The sequence below is a fragment of the Oncorhynchus mykiss genome, chromosome 1 (genome assembly GCF_013265735.2).
Source record: "Oncorhynchus mykiss isolate Arlee chromosome 1, USDA_OmykA_1.1, whole genome shotgun sequence".
Lineage (NCBI taxonomy): Eukaryota > Metazoa > Chordata > Actinopteri > Salmoniformes > Salmonidae > Oncorhynchus > Oncorhynchus mykiss.
In genome coordinates, this window is record NC_048565.1 from 28719494 (window position 1) to 28731864 (window position 12371).

The 12371-nt window shown below is 41.2% G+C and overlaps 1 protein-coding gene across 3 annotated transcripts in view; it reads right to left on the bottom strand.

Moving 5' to 3' along the window:
• Window positions 1-12371, bottom strand: part of hydin (HYDIN axonemal central pair apparatus protein) — a 73770-nt gene that overhangs the window by 55955 nt on the left and 5444 nt on the right. For all 3 annotated transcript variants that reach the window (XM_021597922.2, XM_021597913.2, XM_036975199.1), the window contains exons 4-7: window positions 6792-6911; window positions 3866-4000; window positions 2840-3039; window positions 2605-2729 (exon numbers count right to left, since the gene is read on the bottom strand). In XM_021597922.2, the coding sequence (XP_021453597.2) occupies window positions 2605-2729; window positions 2840-3039; window positions 3866-4000; window positions 6792-6911 (580 nt within the window). The remainder of the gene's footprint in view (window positions 1-2604; window positions 2730-2839; window positions 3040-3865; window positions 4001-6791; window positions 6912-12371) is intronic.

Consider the following 12371-nt stretch of genomic DNA (forward strand, 5'->3'; position numbering starts at 1 on the left):
AAGTATTCCCATGCATAAATAGAGAGGCATACAGTATGTGATCGTATCCCAATGTAATCAAGGTTTGAAATTATTCTGTTTTTGTCAGATACTATATCTGTTTGCGTTCAATTTGCAGTGTATAAAATATTTATAACTATATTCTGCCCTCCCGACCATCCACTCAAGGAAAAACCGGCCCAAGGCTGAATGTAATTGGGGACCCCTGATCTAGCACTTCAAGAACGACAGAGAGTACGTAGCACTTCTTGTCTCCTGTCAAGTAGAAGCCGAGTATCCAGGCAGGAGCAATGAAAGAAACCTGACATCTGTTTGCATTATTGTGTTAATTTTAGGAAATGACATAGCAGTGACTGGGGAGCTGGATTCATATATAGCTATTTAGTTGTCATATTGAATCTCAGTATTAGCAGTCACACCCTTGAGCAAAGGAGCCTAATTTGTCAAGCTTCGGCTACTATCCAATAAAATATACAATATGTAAATGTGTCCTAGATGAAGGCTACTAAAGGGCAAATTAATACATCAACAGATGGATTGATTAGAATAGATGGACACTGTATGTACAGTAGAATCACTGCTTAACCACCCCTGCAAAAATTTGACCATGTTTGAAATGACATGTTCATGGGTCAAAAATGTACAGTACTACTTGACAAGATACTCATGATTTGCTGCGTTCACTGGTTCCAGAGGGTAACTTCCAGAGCAGCTTCATCTGATGCATACATGAGAAGGAGACAGGGAAAGGTGCTGAATTAAAAATGATACAACCCTGATGGGCTTACAGTGAGTGGTCTTTTTAGAGTAGAGCACATTAGAAAATGTTAATGCTACTGCCCTTCACTTGACCTGTGTGTGTATGTAGTGAGACAGCAGACCACCAAGCACCACCTGAGCCAAACACACACACATGCGTTTACACGCACACAGACACGCATGCACGCACGGATGCACACGCACACACACACACAAGCACACAGATAAACATGCACACACACACACTCAAATACTCCTCTGGCTCTTAATTGGTTTACTGTATCTCACACAGATATAGTTCTCCATCACATTGCAAATTCACCTTTTATTAACTTGCAATTCTACCATAGGCTTGTCAAAATAATTAAGTGATAAAGAGGTCTACTCTAAATCCTCAATCAAATCTGGATTTCACCACAGCATAAAAACACTTTTATCAATCTTTAACACTGCAATCACCTTGGAATCCTATAAGGTCCCTTTGCCAGCACTACCCATCATCACAATTACAAACGTGGGACAGTTTAAGATCTTGAATTGCGCCAAAAATAATTGCACATCCGCTTACATTCCAAAAATAAAACATATTGGGGTTTCCAATGGAGTTCTATCAATATCTCAAACCATTAGCTGGTATAATCACACAAACAAAACAAGACAGACGTGTCTCCAGGGACTGTCCATTCTAACTGGGCTGACCACACTGCTATAGGCAACAGATAACACCAGCAAACCCAGCTATCCACACTCATACATCTGTTAATAGGATATATGCTAATTCGGGTGTTTTCCCTATACGCTAGGTGCAACCTGTGTGAAAGAGCAGAGATTAAAGACTGTGAATAAATGCCCCTGAAATGATTAACACTGTTTTACCATTCCTGCTGCAGGGTCATTAGGGAGGGGATATTTTATTATTGTGTTCACAGTGAATGTATGGTAAACAGATTCATCCTTTTAGTTCCACTCCATTTGATGTAGTTGATTATCTTATGCAAAAAATGTGTGTAATGTGAATGTGTGCATGCATCTGTTTCTTTGAAGTACCTTACTGGTGTAGAGCAAGTACTTGTGTGCTAGCGTAATGCAAAGTGAGTGGGTCTATCGGTGGAGACTCTGGGGAGACATGTACACTGAGTGTACAAAACATTAAGAACTCCTGCTCTTTCCATGACATAGAATGACCAGGTGAATCCAGGTGAAAGCTACGATCCCTTATTGATGTCACTTGTTAAATCCACTTCAATCAGTGTAGATGAAGGGGAGGAAACAGGTTAAAGAATCATTTTGAAGCCTTGAGACAACTGAGACATGGATTGTGTATGTGTTCCATTCAGAAGTTGAATGGGCAAGACAAAAGATTTGTGTCTTTGAACAGGATATGGTAGTAGGTGCCAGGCACACCGGTTTGTCAAGAACCGCAACGCAGATGGGTTTTTCATGCTCAACAGTATCCCGTCTTTATCAAGAAACGTCCACCACCCAAAGGACATCCAGCCATCTTGACACAACTGTGGGAAGCATTGGAGTCAACATGGGCCATCATCCCTGTGGAACGCTTTTGACACCTTGTAGAGTCCATTTCCCAACTAATTGAGGCTGTTCTGAGGGCAAAAGGGGAGGGTGCATCTCAATATTAGGAAGGTGTTCCTAATGTTTTATACACTGGGGGTATATTGTATATGGTTTGTCCTTTGTGGGGGGAATTTTGGATGTAGATGATTGTAGAGTATAGATGCATGTGTACCATCTGTATAATGGTGACCATAAAGCTCCAAGGATACTGAATCTTGTCTAGCCAGGCCTGTATGGTGTAGCTGCTGCTTTATAGTTATGGTCTTGTACCTGTATGGTAGTGAAGAAACAGATCCTGGCTGTGGTCTCCTGCAGTCTTGGGTAGAAAGTCAACTGTCACCTGCATGCTCTCTCCAACTCCAATAGTTCCAAGAGGGGGCTCCACTGAAAAAGGTCTTGACAGAACAAAGGCATGGACAGGTAGAAATGGTTGGTTTAGCATAGAGTACTTGGGCTAGAACAGACTAAAGCCTAGAACAGACTACTATCATAGATCATCTCTCACCTGTGTGTGCTTAGCTGAAACTTGGCCTCACAGTTGCCAATGTTGCGCACCAGCATGGTCTTCTGTGAGGAGCATTTCACAGGGCACAGAGAGAAGTGCAGGTGGTCAGGGAAGTCTAGGATGGCCCGCGCCCCAATCGCCCGGATAGGAACCTCAAACCTCTCCCTCTCTGTCACACAGATGAGCCTGTGGATGTAGTCCTGGGAGACGGGGGAGGAGAGGTTACTTTATGAAGTTCACAAGGACAGGACAGCACAGAGGTAGACTTCAGATTCAACTTTGTTCAGTTTCTTATTGGATTCTGTCTCAACAATGTCTTGGAACTATAACACATGCATAACCAAAGGTTCACTACTGCTCCAAATGTTCACATCTTGTCAAGTATGTTGTTTTTTCAGGGGTCTATCATCCAAACAGTCATCTCTCCCTATTGTCTCCATACAGATTAGTTGGCTCCATGCCTGATTATGTTGCCAAGGGCCCTGAATCTCTCTAACAACTGCACTATGTATTAATGTGCAAGCAGAGCAAAGCAGATTACCAGGCCATATTAGAGCCTGGAGAATGGCAGCTAATGGAGTGAGAGTAGGCGGTGGTGGAAACATTCCCTGTCATGCCCATGCTCATCAAAGCACACTCTCTGATAGAATTACAGTGCAGAGGCGCATTAATGAGAAATATGAGCTTTGACATTGATGTTTCACCGTGTTGTCATTACTGAAGAGGAAAACCTGAAGCATTGAAATCTTTCCTTCAGACCAAGGGTAATGAATGAGACTGGTTTCATAACTAGGCCAACATTCCTTTCAGTAATTTTCAGAACATAGGAAAGCTGTTTTCTTTTGAAATCAGAAAGAGGAAATTTAATGAACAGATTGAATAAAGTTGGAATAAAGTTGGAAACACTTGTTTGCTTTGATCCATAGCATTAAAAGAAAACGTAATAGTTTATTGCACTTTACAGTGTTCCAACTGTTTGTTAAGTGTGTTGCCATATCATTTTTATTTGATTTGTGTTGACAGTACCTTGTTCTCCTGAGGTGTAAAGAGGACACTGAATGTGGACGCCATCCCTGGGGCCACTTTGCTACATACATCCACTGGACTGACCACTTTAAAATACAGAGAGTCTCCCTCCATCACCTTCACCAGCCGTGGGATCTAAAGACCAGAAAGACACACACACACACACACACACATATGCACATGCACGCACGCACGTGAAACAAAGAGAGAGAAAGAAAAAGAGAGAAAGAGGGACATAATGACTAACTCTCCACTTTCTTTGCAACATCCCTACTCCCTACTCTCCTAAGCCCCAAAAGAAGCTCAAAGACAACAAACATATTTAAGAGAAATAACTGCAAGAAGAACATAAGAAATTATATTCATATCCTTTGTTTTAAAAATATATATATTTCAACAGCTGGTGGCAGTTTGGCAGACCATACTAAGGTACAGAACTGTGTTCACTTTGGCAGCTATTTTTTTTCCATTAAATTATTGACTTGTAACTTCCATCATGTGCACATTAAGATAGCCTACTATCCCCTCATATAGCTGGCACATTGCTATTGTGGAAAATAGTAACCAATGCCGGCCATGACTTACCATAGGCTACAAAGCCTTGGCAACAGGTTAAACAATTTAAGCGTACAGCTCTTTTCTCCCAATCATAACCTCGGGATGGGGCTAAATAACAATGACTCGTATTTGCCGACTGCAAGAGCAGCAACACAGATGAATAACAGCACACATGGGAAAATGGAGCATGTGATGTGATCAAAGCGAAAATAGCCAACATGAAAGTAAGAGAGTAAACATTATAGTTTTTAGTTGAGGTTAGTTACAATTAAAGTGTCCTGGTTCGCTGGCTGTGCATCAGTTCAAAATATTTCTGAGTGACTGAAGTGACTGCCCGGAAGCTGTGTGACTGAAAAGCCGTTAATTCTGCCAATGAGAGGATTGCATTAAATATTCTGCAAAGATATGAATGCTTATGATTGGACAAAAAATATTAATGTCTAATTGAATGTCCATTAGTCTCATGTGGAATTCTAGTCTCGTCACATTTTCGTCAACTAAAATGAAAACGAATTTGTTACTAAAGTTAGTGTGTTTTTCATGGCATCTCGTCACGCTATCGTCATTAGTTTTCGTGAGGAAAAATAGGTTGTTGACAAATATTTTTCATCATAGTTATTGTTGACGAAATGAACACTGGAACAAAACAGTGCGTCACCAAATGCATCAATGTAAAAGTTCACTTCACTTCTGTTTGATATAAAAATCTGCCAAATGCAATACATCCTAAAAAAGAGTTTGGGGTTTGGACAGGCATGCAACATAGTATATTTAGAAATTCAGGATTTAAATGGCCAATAAATAAGAGGAATTGTGGCTTTGACTCTACTGCCAATAACTTTTTCTAGGCCTATCTATTTGCCATCAACATGGGACTGCAGTGAGAAAGTGAGACATTTGACTACGAAGCTAAATCTTTCATATATTTTTTCCTTGCATTTTAAATCCAACTACTGTATGCATTACAGCTTCAATGTGGTCATGAATAAATTGAATAAAGAGGTTGTTTTTCCATGGAATTAATATACATATTTATTAAAGTATGTCTACCCCATCTCCCTGAAAGGTAAATGGTTGGGAGAAAATATGTAGGTTGTAGACTACCAAATCAGTTGACACTATATAATCCTTTCATCACAATGCTTTTTGTTCAAACTAAAAAAAAGGCCTAATTAAAAAACACATAATGTAGTTACTAATGAGTTTCACTGTTCTGAAAGGATGAAACCGGTAGAAATAGTTGGTATTTGAAAGGATGAGTGTAGGGGAAAGAGAGGTATGTTATTGTGTGAGGGATATTGCGAATGCACTGTAGCCTATAAGAAAAGGGGTAATAATGCACTGTAGCCTATAAGAAAAGGGGTAATAATGCACTGTAGCCTATAAGAAAAGGGGTAATAATGCACTGTAGCCTATAAGAAAAGGGGTAATAATGCACTGTAGCCTATAAGAAAAGGGGTAATAATGCACTGTAGCCTATAAGAAAAAGGGTAATAATGCACTGTAGCCTATAAGAAAAGGGGTAATAATGCACTGTAGCCTATAAGAAAAGGGGTAATAATGCACTGTAGCCTATAAGAAAAATGGTAATAATGCACTGTAGCCTATAAGAAAAATTGTAATAATGCACTGTAGCCTATAAGAAAAAGGGTAATAATGCACAATGCACATAGCTGGGCCAGAGATTTTATTATGTTGGGAATTACTATTGCATTACATAGTAAAATTACTGTACCTCTGTGACTTCCACAATGCATTATCAACATGTGAAAGAAGAGACAAGGCAAGTTAAAAGCATATCAATCATTGTAGAGTTGTAAAAAAGATTGTTATGCCTTTTCATGTGTTGAAAAAAGAACTTGTCCAGATTTCATGCACTTACACCTTTTTATAATGGACTGACAGTTACATTTGGATATTTCTTCTAAATCCTAGGTAGGTTATGCATTAAATGTATAGGCTACGCCTAACAATATATTTCCTTGACTTATCTCTGACACCATGACAGGGTTTTAGGAGAGACATATTTTCTAACTGTAATCGAGACCATTTAAATGATAGATCCATGCATGATTCAGCCCTTACATCTGATTAATTACAGTTTATTGAGTGTTTGCAGTGGAGCACTTTTTAATGGAGAATCCAATCACATATTGGTGTGGCACATATGGGGTTGTAACTAATGACCAGTGGCCATTGTGTCCTAATAACGTACGCCATACAATTATCACTGGGAATTCAGATGGATCAAGAAAATCTCCAGAACTACCCACTCTCCACATAGCTGCTCGCTCAGCCAGGTATTGGCAATCTAATGTCCACATCAACCTTCCACGCTTCCCTGGTACCCAAACCCGCCCTGCCCTACCTTGTCATTGTTACGGAGAATCAGTGAAATCTCATAGGTCTCTGAGGGCGTATAATTCTGGAACACAATCTCTGAGGGGTATGGCTGGAACATGGCCTGGTCCACATCTATGGTAGAGAACTGAGAACAGCACAGAGGAAAAGTAAAAAAAGACAGGATTCTTAGGGTAGGAACAATAACATACTCTTTTGAGCAAGCCACATTGTGCCTTTAGTAACACACATATTACAAAATAATATTACATAATAATTGTAGACAATTGCAATTGTTTAAGTCACATTAGATGGCCTCTACTACTACAGTAGGAGGTCACATCAGACAATGCTGACTAAGGGAAGGCTTCTTACAGGCCTGGTTCATAAACTTAATATCAATGCTGTCAAAATGACCTTCATCTCATAATGATGATGCATTCTGTATTCTGCAACTGTGGAAATTTACTACCAACAATCGGCCAGCTTGTAAGTGAAAAATAGAATGCCTTGATTTGAACCCCCTTCATCCTATTTGACTTAAATTTGTATACAATTTCAGAAGATGGGCTCTGATATAAGGACAAGCTGGTTGGAAAATAATTATATTAGCTAACATTAGTATTACAGAGGCAAAAAAACGCTGGAGGTAGAAAGGGGCAAAGAGAGAGAGAGAGGTGCAGAGAGCAGATGCTTTATAAGATTTTTTCCTTCAATCGAGTGATCGTGGCATGCAACTATGGTTTTCCTTCACAAAAAAATATATTAGTACAACACATTCGACAGACAATATCTTCATTTTCATCAGATGATAACAGAAGTGCAATGCTATTCGGCTAGCAGCCACACAAGTAAATGAGCTTACAATGAAAAAGCAAGGTATTTTTTGCAAAAACGTTGCATGGCCATCATATTTCTAATGTTTATCTTAGAATGAATGTAGCCAGCTACATTTCCTAATGTTTTGCTAAAAATTAATCTTGCACCAAAAGTACAGGAGAAAGGTAGCTACACATCTGCTCATAGAATGCCTGTTCATGAATTCTCATCAGAGTGGAAAAAAATTAACGTTGGTCTGATGACGAGCAGAAATTACAATGAGAAGCATTTTAGATCTGCCTTTACAAAACGCTTCAAGATATTCACGACACAACAGTGGTAGGCTTGATTACCAACAACGACGAGACGGCCTACAGGGAGGAGGTGAGGGCCCTCGGAGTGTGGTGTCAGGAAAATAACCTCACACTCAACGTCAACAAAACTAAGGAGATGATTGTGGACTTCAGGAAACAGCAGAGGGAGCACCCCCCTATCCACATCGATGGAACAGTAGTGGAGAGGGTAGCAAGTTTTAAGTTCCTCGGCATACACATCACAGACAAACTGAATTGGTCCACTCACACAGACAGCATTGTGAAGAAGGCGCAGCAGCGCCTTTTCAACCTCAGGAGGCTGAAGAAATTTGGCTTGTCACCAAAAGCACTCACAAACTTCTACAGATGCACAATCGAGAGCATCCTGGCGGGCTGTATCACCGCCTGGTACGGCAACTGCTCCGCCCTCAACCGTAAGGCTCTCCAGAGGGTGGTGAGGTCTGCACAACGCATCACCGGGGGCAAACTACCTGCCCTCCAGGACACCTACACCACCCGATGTCACAGGAAGGCCATAAAGATCATCAAGGACATCAACCACCCGAGCCACTGCCTGTTCACCCCGCTATCATCCAGAAGGCGAGGTCAGTACAGGTGCATCAAAGCTGGGACCGAGAGACTGAAAAACAGCTTCTATCTCAAGGCCATCAGACTGTTAAACAGCCACCACTAACATTGAGTGGCTGCTGCCAACACACTGACACTGACTCAACTCCAGCCACTTTAATAATGGGAATTGATGGGAAATGATGTAAATATATCACTAGCCACTTTAAACAATGCTACCTTATATAATGTTACTTACCCTACATTATTCATCTCACATGCATACGTATATACTGTACTCTATATCATCGACTGTATCCTTATGTAATACATGTATCACTAGCCACTTTAAACTATGCCACTTTGTTTACATACTCATCTCATTTGTACATACTGTACTCGATACCATCTACTGTATCTTGCCTATGCTGCTCTGTACCATCACTCATTCATATATCCTTATGTACATATTCTTTATCCCCTTACACTGTGTACAAGACAGTAGTTTTGGAATTGTTAGTTAGATTACTTGTTGGTTATTACTGCATTGTCGGAACTAGAAGCACAAGCATTTCGCTACACTCGCATTAACATCTGTTAACCATGTGTATGTGTCAAATCAAATTTGATTTGATTTGATTTGACTTCAGCAAAAGGGCCGAGAAAGACCTAGAAGTAGCCTGCAAACTGCAATATTTCTCGATGTAGTCCTACACAACCAGGCCAAAACCTGACGTCTAACCACACTTTTTGCATTTCACATGAGTCAGAGCACATGGAGACATTCAAAAGAGTGGGCATATTTTATTATATTTATATTTCATAGTTGACTAATTGAGGTCTCTGCTCTGAGTGTTAACCAAACTATTAACGTGGGTATTTCCAGTGTGAGAGCATGGTTTCAGGTAGACAAAAGTTCCCCTTCATGCACCTTCACTGTCAGCAAATCATTGTTTTGTGGTTAAGCTTTAATGTAGAGTTATGTATTATTTGTTCTGCTTTAGTCATATGATCCTTTCAGTTCCCTATGTTGTCAACGGCTAGCCCGCTGTCAGTGTCAGCTAGCAGCCACACAAGTAAATGAGCTTACAATGAAAAAGCAAGGTATTTTTTGCAAAAACGTTGCATGGCCATCATATTTCTAATGTTTATCTTAGAATGAATGTAGCCAGCTACATTTCCTAATGTTTTGCTAAAAATTAATCTTGCACCAAAAGTACAGGAGAAAGGTCTGCTCACACATCTGCTCATAGAATGCCTGTTCATGAATTCTCATCAGAGTGGAAAAAAATTAACGTTGGTCTGATGACGAGCAGAAATTACAATAAGAAGCATTTTAGATCTGCCTTTACAAAACGCTTCAAGATATTCACGACACAACAGTGGTAGGCTTGATTACCAACAACGACGAGACGGCCTACAGGGAGGAGGTGAGGGCCCTCGGAGTGTGGTGTCAGGAAAATAACCTCACACTCAACGTCAACAAAACTAAGGAGATGATTGTGGACTTCAGGAAACAGCAGAGGGAGCACCCCCCTATCCACATCGATGGAACAGTAGTGGAGAGGGTAGCAAGTTTTAAGTTCCTCGGCATACACATCACAGACAAACTGAATTGGTCCACTCACACAGACAGCATTGTGAAGAAGGCGCAGCAGCGCCTTTTCAACCTCAGGGGGCTGAAGAAATTTGGCTTGTCACCAAAAGCACTCACAAACTTCTACAGATGCACAATCGAGAGCATCCTGGCGGGCTGTATCACCGCCTGGTACGGCAACTGCTCCGCCCTCAACCGTAAGGCTCTCCAGAGGGTGGTGAGGTCTGCACAACGCATCACCGGGGGCAAACTACCTGCCCTCCAGGACACCTACACCACCCGATGTCACAGGAAGGCCATAAAGATCATCAAGGACATCAACCACCCGAGCCACTGCCTGTTCACCCCGCTATCATCCAGAAGGCGAGGTCAGTACAGGTGCATCAAAGCTGGGACCGAGAGACTGAAAAACAGCTTCTATCTCAAGGCCATCAGACTGTTAAACAGCCACCACTAACATTGAGTGGCTGCTGCCAACACACTGACACTGACTCAACTCCAGCCACTTTAATAATGGGACTTGATGGGAAATGATGTAAATATATCACTAGCCACTTTAAACAATGCTACCTTATATAATGTTACTTACCCTACATTATTCATCTCACATGCATACGTATATACTGTACTCTATATCATCGACTGTATCCTTATGTAATACATGTATCACTAGCCACTTTAAACTATGCCACTTTGTTTACATACTCATCTCATTTGTACATACTGTACTCGATACCATCTACTGTATCTTGCCTATGCTGCTCTGTACCATCACTCATTCATATATCCTTATGTACATATTCTTTATCCCCTTACACTGTGTACAAGACAGTAGTTTTGGAATTGTTAGTTAGATTACTTGTTGGTTATTACTGCATTGTCGGAACTAGAAGCACAAGCATTTCGCTACACTCGCATTAACATCTGTTAACCATGTGTATGTGTCAAATCAAATTTGATTTGATTTGATTTGACTTCAGCAAAAGGGCCGAGAAAGACCTAGAAGTAGCCTGCAAACTGCAATATTTCTCGATGTAGTCCTACACAACCAGGCCAAAACCTGACGTCTAACCACACTTTTTGCATTTCACATGAGTCAGAGCACATGGAGACATTCAAAAGAGTGGGCATATTTTATTATATTTATATTTCATAGTTGACTAATTGAGGTCTCTGCTCTGAGTGTTAACCAAACTATTAACGTGGGTATTTCCAGTGTGAGAGCATGGTTTCAGGTAGACAAAAGTTCCCCTTCATGCACCTTCACTGTCAGCAAATCATTGTTTTGTGGTTAAGCTTTAATGTAGAGTTATGTATTATTTGTTCTGCTTTAGTCATATGATCCTTTCAGTTCCCTATGTTGTCAACGGCTAGCCCGCTGTCAGTGTCAGCTAGCAGCCACACAAGTGAATGAGCTTACAATGAAAAAGCAAGGTATTTTTTGCAAAAACGTTGCATGGCCATCATATTTCTAATGTTTATCTTAGAATGAATGTAGCCAGCTACATTTCCTAATGTTTTGCTAAAAATTAATCTTGCACCAAAAGTACAGGAGAAAGGTCTGCTCACACATCTGCTCATAGAATGCCTGTTCATGAATTCTCATCAGAGTGGAAAAAAATTAACGTTGGTCTGATGACGAGCAGAAATTACAATAAGAAGCATTTTAGATCTGCCTTTACAAAACGCTTCAAGATATTCACGACACAACAGTGGTAGGCTTGATTACCAACAACGACGAGACGGCCTACAGGGAGGAGGTGAGGGCCCTCGGAGTGTGGTGTCAGGAAAATAACCTCACACTCAACGTCAACAAAACTAAGGAGATGATTGTGGACTTCAGGAAACAGCAGAGGGAGCACCCCCCTATCCACATCGATGGAACAGTAGTGGAGAGGGTAGCAAGTTTTAAGTTCCTCGGCATACACATCACAGACAAACTGAATTGGTCCACTCACACAGACAGCATTGTGAAGAAGGCGCAGCAGCGCCTTTTCAACCTCAGGAGGCTGAAGAAATTTGGCTTGTCACCAAAAGCACTCACAAACTTCTACAGATGCACAATCGAGAGCATCCTGGCGGGCTGTATCACCGCCTGGTACGGCAACTGCTCCGCCCTCAACCGTAAGGCTCTCCAGAGGGTGGTGAGGTCTGCACAACGCATCACCGGGGGCAAACTACCTGCCCTCCAGGACACCTACACCACCCGATGTCACAGGAAGGCCATAAAGATCATCAAGGACATCAACCACCCGAGCCACTGCCTGTTCACCCCGCTATCATCCAGAAGGCGAGGTCAGTACAGGTGCAT